General features: G+C 32.2%; 2 protein-coding genes across 2 annotated transcripts in view; both read left to right on the top strand.

Annotated features, from left to right (window-relative positions):
• The first annotated feature begins 4069 nt into the window (after positions 1 to 4069).
• Positions 4070 to 14456, top strand: part of LOC118036847 (protein ACCELERATED CELL DEATH 6) — a 29050-nt gene continuing 18663 nt past the window's right edge. The window contains exons 1-2 of the mRNA XM_073403840.1: positions 4070 to 4079; positions 4916 to 5410. Of these exons, the coding sequence (XP_073259941.1) occupies positions 4070 to 4079; positions 4916 to 5410 (505 nt within the window). The remainder of the gene's footprint in view (positions 4080 to 4915; positions 5411 to 14456) is intronic.
• Positions 5434 to 7162, top strand: LOC140954449 (protein ACCELERATED CELL DEATH 6-like). Its single transcript, XM_073404036.1, has 4 exons — positions 5434 to 6068; positions 6169 to 6228; positions 6343 to 6423; positions 6662 to 7162. The coding sequence occupies exons 1-4, from the start codon at positions 5517 to 5519 to the stop codon at positions 7160 to 7162; spliced, it is 1194 nt and encodes a 397-aa protein (XP_073260137.1). The 5' UTR covers positions 5434 to 5516.

Genomic DNA, 14456 nt, shown 5'->3' with positions numbered 1-14456 from the left:
GGCCAATATTTCAAAAATTCTAAAAAAATCTTTTTGTTTTCTTTTAATATTTGGGATTACGAATTTATACGTAAAACGTATTCCTAAATATTATTAATAAAATTTTGGTATGGACGTTAGAACGGTTAGGATTTTTACCCGATAAGATAAAGACCTCCTTACCGAGGGGGATTTTTCTTGAACCATAGACAGACCAACAACTAGGAAAACACAATAACACTTTAGTTTTTTTATCAGACAATAAAACAATGCAGCTTACCTTAGGTAAGGCGTATTTGGGGTGCTAATACCTTCCCTTTACGCAACCAGTCCCCGTACCCAATCTCTGAGACCAGTTAGGGTTCCTAGTGACCAAAATACTAGGTGGCGACTCCAAAGAACCAAATCAAACAAAAAATAAAAAAATTTCCGCCAGTCGAACCCGCGATTGAAAAAATTTTTGGGGGTGCGATAACCCCCTTGATCGATCGCGGGGCTTTAAATTGTTTCATTTATGGACAGTGGATAACAGTATTAAAGCTAGGATATCATTTGGTTCTGGAACTTGTTTCGGTTCCATCCAATCTAAGACTTCTTTCACTTCATCCCTCGTCAAATCTTCATGTAAGTGAGAGCTCATCATATCATCTGTGGCTCGCCCTAAACATTCTCAATCACCTTATCAACTTGATCCAATCAAACCAGGCTCGTTGTGATCATGCACTTCAATCATATTGTCCACCTTTCTGATCTTGTTTCTTGTTACGTTCTAATCACAACTCAGTGTAATTCTTTTAATCTAACCATTTCCTCCCTTATTTATACTAAATAATCCATAACTTAATCAAATAAAAAGTAAAAAAAGATATAAATAATGATCATGTCCATATTTAAGTTGCTTTTAAATTTTATAATAATAAAAGATTTAAATTACGTTATTACTCTGATTAATTTTCAGTTGAGCCCCTTTTCTGAGAACAAAACTAACGAAATGAAGTGATATAGTTTATATTAGTACTTTAAAAATTTTAGTATAATTATAAATTTAATTAATTGAGTGGATAGGGTTTCTGTTATAGGCAATGATGCGGCTGCTAGGTGAACATGGATTGGCAAAGCATCAACTTTTATCATACGGTAAATGCTTTGCAGCTGATTCTTTTGTTGTTTTTTAATCCTTTCCTTCCTCTCTCCTTTTCTCTTGGCAAAAAAATCGATTTCTTGTTCATCAGTTGATGATGTTTAAAAATTCAATATGTTTAAGAAAGAGGTTTTTGAGTGTTTGGGCAATGAATAAATATCCATTACACATCATTAATAAGGGATAAATATCTCTTACACAATATTTAATACTGATGAAAATACGATAGGTCCTTAGAAGATTTTTATACATTTAGGACTGTAAAGAGATGAATATTCTTAACGTTAACATTTCATGTTAAAAATCATAAGAATAAACAAAGAAAGCCTTATAGCCCAACACGAGACTTATAATGATCTTTAAACCCATACCCACTTAGGCTTGACATGATGTTAAGTCCACTAGCAATGGGTCTTGCAGCTTGCCAGACCCATATCCGTTTAGACTTAACATACAATTGAACCCTAAGATGTTGGGTATGACAATTTACCAAACCTATATGTACTTAATCTTAGCATATAGTTAAACCCGTTGATATTGGGTTTGATAGTTCACTAAACCCATGTTTGTTTATGCTCAACACGTAATTAAACCCAAAGTCATTAGGTTTGGTAGTTTGACATACCTATATGTACTTGGTCTTAGCACGTAGCTGATCCCAATGATGTTGTGTTTGGAAGCTTGGCACACAATTTTTTTTTTAGGTTTAGCACATAGCTGAGCCTAAGGATATTGGATTTGGTAGCTTGCCAGACTTATATATGCCTGAGCCTAGTACATAGTTAGACCCAAGAAGTTTAGGTCTAACAACTTGCTAGACCCATATTTTTTTTGGCTTAGTGCATAACTAAGCCTAATATCATTGAGTCTGGCAGCTTGCTAGATCTATATGTACTTGGGTTCAACACGTAGTTGAACCCTAGGATATTGGGTTTGACAGCTTGATAAATCCACTTCTGTTTGAGCTTAACATGTAGGTGAATCCAATGTGTTGGATCTAATAGCTTGTCATACCCATATATACTTGGGTTTAGTGTGTAGGTGATCTCAATGATGTTTATTTGCTTTTTTATGACGTTTCAACTTTGATAGCTTAATGAAATTTACTTTTGGAAATCATATAGTGTCCTTGATATATCCAAGTTGGGGAATTGATATTTTTTTTCTTGTCACTCTTTAAATGATGACCTTTTCTTTTCACCTTTTTGAAAAGCATTTAGCGTTGCACAATGATTCCTTTTACCTATAGTTGGTACATTTAGGACAATGAAGTTAATTACCAAAGATTGACAATGAATAGTTAATTACCAAAGATTGTTTTCCCTAAACCTTTGAAGTGCTCTTTTCAAATCTATGACTTTCAAACTTATTTTTTTTAGTCATTACATAAGTAATGATAAGGTTCCAACTGTAGCAATATTAAGTCTTATGTTGTGTGTTCTAGTAGCTAATTGTTTAAAAGATTTAGGTTTTTAATGCTTTATAGAATGTATAGAATGTAGCACAGCCTCTAATGCATCCATTCAATGCATATATCTAGAGTAGAACTTTTGATGAGTTGATCTTTACAATTGAGGCTAAGATTTTTCCATTGATGAATGTAGTTAATGACATGCGCCTTTATTTATTAATATGCATTGATAAGTTCAATCATGATAACCATATGATGAGTGTTGTAGAAACATATGTTTCAATTGCTCCTAATTATAAGTTAAAAAACACTCTAAGTCAATGTACTAGCCAAACATTGCATTTTAAGGAATGAATGAATTGTTTTACCATGAGATCACCATCAATTCTAGTATTGTTACAAGTCTATATAGAGTGAGCCATATGTTGCCTTGGATTCCTTTTGCTATCTAATTGTTGAAACTTTAGTGGTTGATACCTCAAAGACATCCTTAACATGTCAATCATTTGTGTGTATGGCTTTACATAAGAACATAAAGGTTAAACTGAAATTTCTATTTGGTCTATGATGACCTTCTTAATGTGATTTTTCAATTGATTTGTGGTGAAGATATATTCAGTAATGCTACAAATATTCTTTGTAAATCTAATTGTAAAATCTTTAGCAACATCTAGTTAATCTTCTTGCACAACCTTTATAGCCAAAGTTGAAGAATCATCCAATAAATATAAATTCTTTAATCTTGAGTTGTTAAGTTATCTTTTGTATTCAAAATATTTGGATTATTTGACTATTCCACAAGTTTTAATTTGCTTTCTGTATATAAAAAGATCACTAAGTTTTAAATTTATATTTGAGAAATATCATTTTAAGCTTAGAACTACAAGTTTAGAATTACATGGATAATATCTGAAGTTTAGATTGTTAGCATCAAATTTAATATTTAACTTTAAAATTTAAAAATTCTTTTAATTGAAGCAAGCATAAAAAATTGTAAACAAAATATAAAGACACCTATAGAATTTCAATATAAGAAAATTCAGAAAGCTCTCTCCATACAAGTCGCTTTCTTCTAATTATTGGAAAGGTAAACGCATGGTATATGTTGGTGAAGGAAAGGGAGCCTCACTTCACTTTTTCGATACCTAATATTTCTTATGCATTGAGGAAGTTGGTCTCCTTTGTATATCCATACATAAAATTACCCTCTGAAACGAATCTAGTTTCTCTTAATTTTTTTTTTTCCAGATTATCCACTGAAAAAAAAACCTCGTAAAAAAGTGCTGAAATTAAACTTCTACTCTAATTAAAAGGTTCAAATAATACAATGAACATTATTGTATTTAAGAATATAAGAAACAAAATTAAGATTTATCTTTTTTATTAATATACTTTATTTAAGAAATAAGAATTTTTATATTAAAAAATTAGATGGACCTTCCACAAAAAATTTTAAAAACCTCATCATCTTTTACCTCAAAAGGCTTTCAAAATATAATCAAGTGAGATATGATTATCCATAGGTAGACATCTTGAAAATGGTAGGCTGTAATGTGAACAAAACTGTAGAAACCTACTAAAAAAACGCCAAGGCCCAACAAAACTCTAGGAATTGTGTACTTAGATGGAATTAAAAAAAAAAAATTAAAGCGAATAGACTATAATGTCCATATTTGAAATTAAATGGCTGGGATTGATTTAGAGGCACAATGCTCCTTCCGTAGTTATTAACTTATTTGCAATTTCGCAAATAAATAAAAGCACTCTCAAAGGGATTGTATGTATTGTTATTGAGGTTTAGATTAATTGAATAATTAAAAAAGGATTATGAGTTATTACTTTTATGGAATTAATATTAATATTAATATTAATATTAATATTGTGTATTGTTACTCTTCTTCTCGATCGAGATTCATTATTTATTGCACTATTCTTGCAAATGTTATTTTTTAAAAAAAATTTGATCATGAAACTATAATTAAAATATAATCTTTTCAAAATTATATTAAAACAGTTTTACATGTTAAGATTTGTTTTTTAATTTCATTGTCTTACATATACAAAATGTCAACGAATTTTACAACAATGAATTAAAAAATTGATTTTGCAAAGTAAAATTTTATGTTTAGTTAAAAAAAAAAACTTAAGAACTTGACCAAATTTAATAAAAAAAAAAACCCATTTGAATATTGGTATGGAAAACTTTAATTTGCTATATAAAGTTTCAACTTATCTATTATTTGATCCTTGTTGTTATAGCAATTCATATTTTAGTCCTATCTTTTTTAAAAAAATAATAATAATTTAGTGTCTGGATATTGAGAGAGAAGATAAAAAGCTTGACAGCGTTGTTCCTTTTAAGAGTTGTGTTCGAAAACGTTCAGCAAAGGAGCTACAGACTCCCGCTGGGAATTCACTGCTTCATGTAGCTGTAAGCTATGGAAGTGACAATATTACATCTTATCTGGCTGAAACGTTTCCTTCTCTAATCACCATCCAAAACAGCCAGAAGGACACAATCCTTCATCTTGCTGCCAGAGAAGGAAAGGCAAGTCGTACAATTAAATCTCTTGCGGAATCGAATCCGAGCTTGATGAGGAAGAAAAATACAAAGGGAAACACTCCTTTGCATGATGCAGTGATCAAGGGCAACAAAGAACTTGCCAAACTCCTAGTTTCCAGAGATCCAGAAGTGGCCTATTACAACAACAAGAATGGCAGGTCTCCTTTATATCTGGCTGTTGAGAACGGCAATAAGAACGGGATACTTGATGATCTCTTGAAAACAGAAGCTTCGTTCCCTATAGACAGTGAAGATGGTGATGCCCTACCAAAAGGAAAGTCACCAGTTCATGCTGCCATCGAGCAACGTAACAGAGGTGATCACAATGTCTATACTCAGTAGAAAATGATTTACATACAGACAGTTGTTGCAAACCTATCATCTTCATATTCATTTGAAACAATTTCTTTTGTTTTTCAGATATGTTGCAGAAAATTGAAAAAGCAAAGCCAGATCTATTATGTCTCACTGACAAAGAGTTGGGAAATTCACTGCATTATGCATCATCCAGAGGTTTTCAGGAGGGAGTTCAATTCCTTTTACAAAAGTTTCTCAATGGTGCTTATAAAAGAAACCATGAAGGCAACTATCCTATCCATCTAGCATGCAAAAATGACTCTGTTGATGTAGTAAAGGAATTTCTGAAGATTACCCCATTTCCAAAAGAATTCCTCAATAAAAAAGGGCAGAACATTCTTCATGTAGCGGCGGAAAATGGAAATGGCAATGTGGTTAGGTACATACTCAGACAAGAGAAGACGCTCGTAGAACCGCTGCTAAATGAGATGGATGAGGATGGAAATACACCTTTGCATTTGGCAACAAATCATGGTCATTCCGTGGCTGCATTTGTTCTTGTGCGTGACAAACGCGTTGATACTTCGATTGTTAACAATGAAAATTTGACACCATATGATATTGCTGAAAAACAATCCAAAATAGCTGTAGAGCAATATGAAAAAACAGATGAAATGGTACGCTATTTGATCATCATTTATTGAGCTTAAAAAGCATATTTTTTAGGAGTATTATTGATTTAATATTTTGGTATGTGGGATTCCTATTTGTTGCCAGCTTGCTGAGTATCGAAAGCAGTTTGATTCAAAGAACAGTACCCCTGCGGACAAGAACCAGGTATAAGTGTTGTGTTGAAATTTTCTTTGCCCAAAGGAATACTTTCCAAAAATTTGCTGATCACCAGTTTCAGTGGCTTATATTCATTAACATAAAATTGTTTCTGTTTTATAGGACAATGCAGTTGATTCAAAGGAGCATGACACAAAAAAGTCACCACCAAAGGACTTCAAACTGCTTGATTATTATGGAGCGGTATTATTTCTTTTCTTCCTTCCTATTTTTTTCTTGCCATCCCTAATCTTTTAAACATCTAGTTCAAGACCGATTAATTTAGATTCTATACAATTATATTCAAAATTCTGAAATCATTCCAGAATCTTGCTTGTTCTGAAAAAAAAAAAAAAGGGATTTCAAGGCCAATGCTTTTGCATGCGATTAAGGATGTGCCGGAAACTCATTATAATGAAGTTGATTTCCCCTTGCTATGCAGATGATAACATTATCTATCTTATACTTCCATGCCCGCCCTAAAAAATTCCTGTATGAGCGTTTCACTAGTACTCAAGGCAAGCCGCCAAGGAAACAGGAAACAAAGAGCAGGATAGAGAATCTTCTTGTTGTAGCGGTGCTTGTTGCTGGTGTAACCTTCGCGGGTGCCATACAAATGCCACAACTAAGGGATAAAAATAACAAGAGTGAGCATCTTCATGAACTTAACAGCACTGCCCCTGCCTCCCGGAACAGCACTGCCTTTGACAGTCCTACTGGTTCATCTCTTTTGGATGGTTATTTATGCCTTGATGTGTGGGCTTTAAATACCTCTGTGGTGGCAGCTATAATCCTTCTTTGGACAAACTTGAATGATGTCAAGTTTGCACCATTTGCACTTTGGTTTTCATCGTTAATGGTGGGTGGGTCTATTTACATGATGTGCTTGTCATTCTTTTTTGCCGTGAGCATAGCATTAGGTGGATCCAATTATTTGCCGTGAGCATAGCATTAGGTTGAAATTTTCTTTGCCCAAAGGACTATTTTCCAAAAATTTGCTGATCACCAGTTTCAGTGGCTTATATTCATTAACATAAAATTGTTTCTGTTTTACAGGACAATGCAGTTGATTCAAAGGAGCATGACACAAAAAAGTCACCACCAAAGGACTTCAAACTGCTTGATTATTACGGAGCGGTATTATTTCTTTTCTTCCTTCCTATTTTTTTCTTGCCATCCCTAATCTTTTAAACATCTAGTTCAAGACCGATTAATTTAGATTCTATACAATTATATTCAAAATTCTGAAATCATTCCAGAATCTTGCTTGTTCTGAAAAGAAAAGAAAAAGGGGATTTCAAGGCCAATGCTTTTGCATGCGATTGAGGATGTGAGGGATTGCCCTCTTTTAAAAGGTTATTTTTGGGAATGAATAAACATCTTGGAATATTGTGTGTGCCTAGCTATTGAAATAATAATTTGAACTTGTAATAACTTCTGAGTTTCCGGTTGAAATAATGAATTGAATGTGTTCTATCAATATGTTCTCTCATAGATAAATATATTTTAAGAGAAAAATGTCAAGTTTAGTTCATTTTCTTTGATCAATAAATTTATATTCTAATGGAATGGAAATGATGTAGTGCTTGATAAAAATAACAATAATTCAAATCTTAATTATTTTTTGTTCATAAACTAATATAAATCATTGAATTCAGAATCAATATTGAGATTTAGTGTATGACTAGTCTATGGATCCAAATCACTTTCTTTTAATTAGATTCTTCGATTTGTATTGTATACTACCATGGTTCATCAATATTCATTTAAATTAAGCTGTTAGGTGAAGTTTTAAAATATAATTTATATTTATTATTTAATAAATTATATGTAAAGAATAAAATTTGCTAATACTACAAACCTTACGGATCTTCTCTATGTATAATATATATTCCAATTACATATAATGGTTTTGGATACGAGTAAGTAATGTAGGTGAAAGCATGCCGGCCTTGCCTCGCTAAAGTTTTTGGTGCTTATGTTTTTCAAGCTCCTCGCATCACTGTATATAAGTGTAGGTGTTCTTTGCAAATTAGTTTTCTAACTAGCAAGTTTTTCTTCTTTTATTTCCTCCAGCTTTCTGTAGTTCTCTTGTGTTTAAAGTTTCTAAAAACTTACACTCTAAGCATTTCCTTTTTATTTCTATGTTTATCTCTTTCTATCAACTTTTGTGGTGATTATTAATTAGATCTGCAACTGCTTAGAGCACAACCCAACTTTTTATTTATTGCATCTCTTTAATCTAACTGCCTTTGGTTATTAAAGTTTGACTTTTTAAGTTGAAAGTTAGCATTTTTATTGCTTTTTTTTTCCACCTGTAAATAACTTTGTTTTATTGGAATTATTAGGTGTTTTTCAGCTTTTTCTTTGTAACTGTCATTTCCATAAATATTTCTTTTTGAATTTTTGCTAATTTGGAAATTTGAGTTGTCAATTTAGGAATCTTGGTGGGGGGTTTTGTTCATTTTTCTGTATATTAGATTGATTAGGGTTTTTTTATATAAAAAAAAAGAATTAGAGATTAAATTGAAAAAAAAAACTTGGATTTAGGTGGGAAGAAATTTGAAACTAAACTGAAAAATATTTATACAATTAGGGACCAAAGTTTACGAAAATGACAAATATTGGGAACACACCAGCATGTGGAGGACCTGCCACATTATTATGGCGCGTTCAAAATCCCCTTTGCTTTAAAAAATAATCTTTCTTGGTGTTTCTGGAAGTGCTTAAAGCAAGGCCATTCAATATAGGCGGCGTGTGGCGGCTATTTCCCAATGTGACAACCAATTTTCCCTTTTTTTTTGTTTTTTTTTTTCTTTCTTTCCCTTGAATTAAAAGGATTAAATTAAAAAAAAAATTCTACGAAAAAATAAAAATAAATGTTTTTGACACTGTTCAAATTCACACGGTGCCAATAAATATGCTGCTAAAAGAGAAGTAATAGAGAATCATCTTTTTCTTATAATTATAATTAATGAAGGATAACGTGTAGTAGATAAAATTTAAATGATATGTTTTTTTTATTTATTAAAATGGATGTTTAAGTTAATTTATGTATATCTCGATTAATCACACGAGTTCTGAAGTTAATAATCATATAAATTTTTAATGATTTTAAGGTTTGTGTAACTCAAAGTGATGATCTTTACAAATATAAATCTAATTAGTTGAGTTATATCTTTTAGGGTTTGATATGTTAATGTTTATGCAAGTGGTTGGATAAATTATTTGGATGGGCATTTTGATTGAATGTTAAGCACGAGACTATACATTTTTATGCTGAATGAATGGGATATGCTGCACTGCCCTACCTATTTTTTCTTAACATTTTAAGCCAAAACACCTCCGGTGTTGATGTACGTAGGAGAAGGCGATCAACAATCTCCTCAGCCAACAAACAGACAAAACATGTTGCTTCATCGGACTCAATATATAATACCTCTTCTAGCCAAAACACCTCTGGTGTTGATTTTATTAAGGATAGCCATCGAACAAAAAAATTCAACTTTAGGAGGGACCAATCCTTTTCATACACTATTGAAGGAAATGCATGAACTAGGCTGACTAGGAAATATGAAAGAAGACATCCCATTAGAGATTGACTTCTAACTCAATTTGTCCAAAACCTTGTTGGACAACGTTAATTCGGACAACATACCAAACATAGAAATTCCAAATCCAAGACAAGTCATCGATCCCACACACCCATATTAGCAATTGAAGAGGTTTTGTCTTCCGAAAGGTAATATATATAATCTTGGTAACTGTACAGTAAGACAAGGTCGCAACCATTAGCAACTAATTTTATTTTTTTATATAATCATCAAGAGTATATTGAAAAGTCCATAAAGCTAATAACCAAAGTGAAATATAAGAATATGAAAAAAAAAAAAAAACAGACTTAGAAAAAAAAAGGAAAAAAATTAATCTACTATAGCAAACAACAAAGAGACTACCTAAGATTTCTTATTACACCACAATTTGATGCCATCAGAAGATCTTAGGAGGTCATTTCTTATATAAGTGAAGTTTGAATCCAGAGTATGCAAACAAATAGCAACCCGATGAAGGATGGTGGAAAAATAATCAAACAAGCTTATAGTTCTCTCCTCAAAAACAATTTTGTTCCTCAACAACCAAATAAAAAAAGTCTTGAAGGCATGTGAGCTTATAAAAAAAGTCTGACAACAAAGAATTCAATAAAATTCCAAACAATTGAGAGAATTCCTAACAAATATGGGAATAACAAAAAAAAAACAGAAGTTCTTCATTTGGAATATTTAGCATCATTTTTGTTGTCAAGGTAGAAAAAGAAAATGCCAAGACAAGATAATAGTGATCTATAGTTTATAAGCCCTTAAACATTTTTTTGAGCTTATGGAATACTTTTTCTTTTATAACCTTGAGCCATAAAATACATTACATGTCTTTGAAGTCCTTTCTAATCAAGTAAGCAACCTGGATCAATAAACAACGTTCTTAAAATATAAGAGACTTTTCCATAAAAAGTCATGGCGTAGCAAATAATTACTCATTATTATTCATGCTGTTAAAAAGAGTGTTTCTAAAAATAAAAGGCAAATTGTTTCTTTTCTCTCAAAATACATTCAAGTAATCGCTTGAACACTTTGAAAACCAAAGCAGAAGGTCATCTCATCACTTACCTTCATCTTAGATTACCTTCATCTGTGATGTCTCTCATCACGGAGTCTATTCCTTAAATTCTCAATCTAATGATGGAGATCATGAATTTAAGTATTCAACTCAAGTCTTCTGGCATGAAGACGCTCCGCAAGGTTCACCAAAGACGAAGTAGCTCTGATACTGAGAGCAAGTGACTAATTCACTGCTTCAATATCGGTCCTGGCTGCCAGCATTATTTCATCACGACGAAGGATCATGTCTCTAACCACGGCTACATCAAGATCTTCATTGTCCATTACAATATCCTCTATTGTAACTGGGCGACCATTCACTTTAAAGGTAGTATGCCAAACTACAAGCTCTACCGCAGGAACAAGGTTTGGATTAGCATTGAAAGAAGAGGAAGACATGGTTAAAACTTCAAAAGTTAAGAACTTTGAAAGTATTGAAAATGTAAGAAGTTGATGATGTCTTTTGCCAAATATTGCGTGATTTATAGGGAATTTGCTCCTGCTATCATTTTGAATAGAAGCTCAAATCTTAGCTGTACATATAAGACTTTCTTAAGAAGCTTTCATCATCTTTGAGATTGATTTGCAAATCAGATCTCAGCCGTACATATAAGACTTTCTTGAGAAGCTTTCATCATCTTTGAGATCGATTTGCAAATCACATCTCAGCCGTACATATAAGACTTTTTTGAGAAGCTTTCATCTTCTTTGAGATCGATTTGTAAATCAGATCTCAACCATACATATAAGACTTTCTTGAGAAGCTTACATCATCTTTGAGATCGATTTACAAATCAGATCTCAACCGTGCAAGTATGACTTCCTTTAAAAGTTTTCATTAACCCTGAAACTGATGTTGAAATCACTTTCATGAATTTCACAAAAATCAATATTGAAATTACTTTCATGTATTTCACAAACAGGCTGGTCACCTGGAAAATAAGACTAATGCTAACATCACTTTCATGAGTTTCACAAAAATCAATGTTGAAATCACTTTCATGTATTTCACAAACAGGCTGGTCACCTGGAAAATAAGACCAATGCTGAAATCACTTTCATGTATTTCACAAAAAAATCAATGTTGAAATCACTTTCATGTATTTCACAAACAGGTTGGCCACCTAGAAAATAAGACCAATGCTGAAATCACTTTCATGTATTTCACAAAACATCAATGTTGAAATCACTTTCATGTATTTCACAAAACCATTGCTGAAACCACTGATTAGTACTTAAAAGTGCATGTTTATCAAGGTTTTATATCATCATTTTGCACTTGAAGTATCAATAACTCCTTAACTAAAGCATGTTTTATAATAACAAGTTTGATATTATAAGATACCTTAATTTATGGTAAATGCTCATTTTAAATGCAGGAGTATCACATAAATAAAAGGATTGATTGATGAGTTTAAGCATTGAAAGTTAAAGGACAAAGAGATGGCCAAACTTAGAAAAGAGATGTCGGTGCAGTCCAAACCGGAACATTGCTCGGTAATTGGATCATATCTGGAGCTCTAGATTTCGGATTTAGGTCCACTTTATATGGATGGAAAGGTAAGACAAAGGCCTACAACTTTCATGGGGAGCCCAAGATTTGAAAAGGTCGTTTTGAAGTCCAAATTGAATGAACAACGAAGAAGTCCGAAGCTGTCCTGCAGCCCAAACACTATTTAGTGTTCAGCCCATATCTTGAGTTCTAGAAGTCCAAATGACCTCATCTTTTTTTTTTGTTGGAAAGCTGAGACAATTTCCTAGAACATTCTTGAGGATTCTGGGCAAATTATGATGTTAGCAATGACGTCTTGATCAGACAAGAAGATAAGGATTGTTATCTAGTCAAGATGTGGCCACCCACTCATCAATTAGTCAACAAATCAATAGTTCCAAATTTTGGCCTATAAAAGGAGGCACTTACCATGTATTGAGGCATCTTGGTGTTCAGATCAAGATCATGCTCTTGCTTTCTCTCTTTGTATTGCTTATGTCTTGCTTTCATTAATATCAAGTTTATGCACTTCATTTCCTTTCCTTTACTTAGTTAACTTCTTTCTCATTTATGTTCTTATCTTGTTCATTTATGTTTCTTTCTTTCATTATGTTTAGCTAAGTTAATTATGTCAAGGTGAAAAGGGTACACTAATGGTGTAAGAACAAGTATAATATAAACTTAACATGGATCTTAACGTTGGATACTAACATGTTTTATATTTGTTATCTTGTTCACTTTTAATACTTTGCTTGTTAAATGGTTAATCTAGATTTATGTTGTATAACACTTGGTACAACAAATACTTGGCACTTTCATAGCCCATACTGTATGGTATAACCGACACCTGAGCTATGAAATGAACTTGATTTGTTGTTAACATAAGTTATAATCATGAATGCCTGCCAACATTTACAAGTATTAGCTTTATTCGAATAAGATAATTAATGTAATCATGTTAACAATTTATAATCTGATTGGAACCTCCTTTATGTGTGGTTTTCAAGTGAGTAACAAGAGTTTATATTATACTTGTTTGAAGTACCATTAGTGGATCCTCTAACCTTGACATTTGTTGTTATCATTGTTTAATCCTTACATCAACTTTACCTCTCAAAGTTCTCTTTATTACTACTACTACTATTATTATTATTATTATTTACATTCTGTTCATAATATATATCTCTTTGATCTTTTCATAAACTCAGTATATAGGCTGGAAACCTGTGACCCGATCTTTTGGATCATTCTCAGGTATAACAACGCCACGTACTGAGTATTATAATTATTATTATTGTTATTGTTATTTTTGTTATTGTTGTTGTTGTGTTGTTATTTATAATTTATACCATTAACCTCTCTGTGGTTCGACCCCGGTCTTGCCGGGTTATTTATTACTTCGACACTCCTGCACTTGGGAAAAGACATCAAGCTTTTGGTCGTGTCAACCACTTTCATGTATTTCACAAAAAATCAATGTTGAAATCACTTTCATATATTTCACAAACAGGTTGGTCACCTGGAAAATAAGACCAATGCTTAAATCACTTTCATGTATTTCATAAAAATCAATATTGAAAACACTTTCATGTTTTTCACTTGGCCAGGTTGCCCACAAGAATATAACAACTAAACAATTTGTGTATTTTTCAACACCTCCATCATTTTTGTTTACAAAACTTACTATGCAAAGTCAAAAGAAAATGAATTTTCCAATGTCTTTGCACAGTAAGCATTGTAAAGAGGGGTCAACTATTGTAACCCAATTTTTGATTCACTAAGATTTTCTTGAATGTTATTTTATTTCTATTATTATTCATAAAAATCCAAAAAAATTAAGAAAAAAAGTTTAAAATTCAAAATATATTTTTCTCGAGTCAACCGCATCTTTCCATAAAAACCGATTTCACTTGGTCAATACGGGTCAAACCATGTCGACTAGGGTAAAAAATGAGTTTTCATGACGTTTCGAGTCAAAACCGTCATTTTCGGTCAAAACCATCATTTTTTATCAAAACCGAGTCCACCGGATCAATACGGGTCAAACCATGTTGACCAGGGTAAAAAATGAGTTTTCTTGACGTTTCGGG

This window comes from Populus alba, chromosome 13 (assembly GCF_005239225.2).
Source record: "Populus alba chromosome 13, ASM523922v2, whole genome shotgun sequence".
In the NCBI taxonomy this organism is placed as follows: domain Eukaryota; kingdom Viridiplantae; phylum Streptophyta; class Magnoliopsida; order Malpighiales; family Salicaceae; genus Populus; species Populus alba.
Note: the sequence above shows the minus strand (reverse complement) of the source record. Positions and strands in the feature narration are given on the sequence as shown.

What these genes read in the sequence shown, in the direction of transcription:
- LOC140954449 (XM_073404036.1), top strand. Translation starts at nt 5,517, where the DNA reads ATGTTGCAGAAAATTGAAAAAGCAAAGCCAGATCTATTATGTCTCACT. An exon ending in ATGAAAAAACAGATGAAATG is followed by an intron (nt 6,069 to 6,168) that starts GTACGCTATTTG and finishes ATTTGTTGCCAG; the next exon opens with CTTGCTGAGTATCGAAAGCA. An exon ending in TGCTTGATTATTATGGAGCG is followed by an intron (nt 6,424 to 6,661) that starts GTATTATTTCTT and finishes CTTGCTATGCAG; the next exon opens with ATGATAACATTATCTATCTT.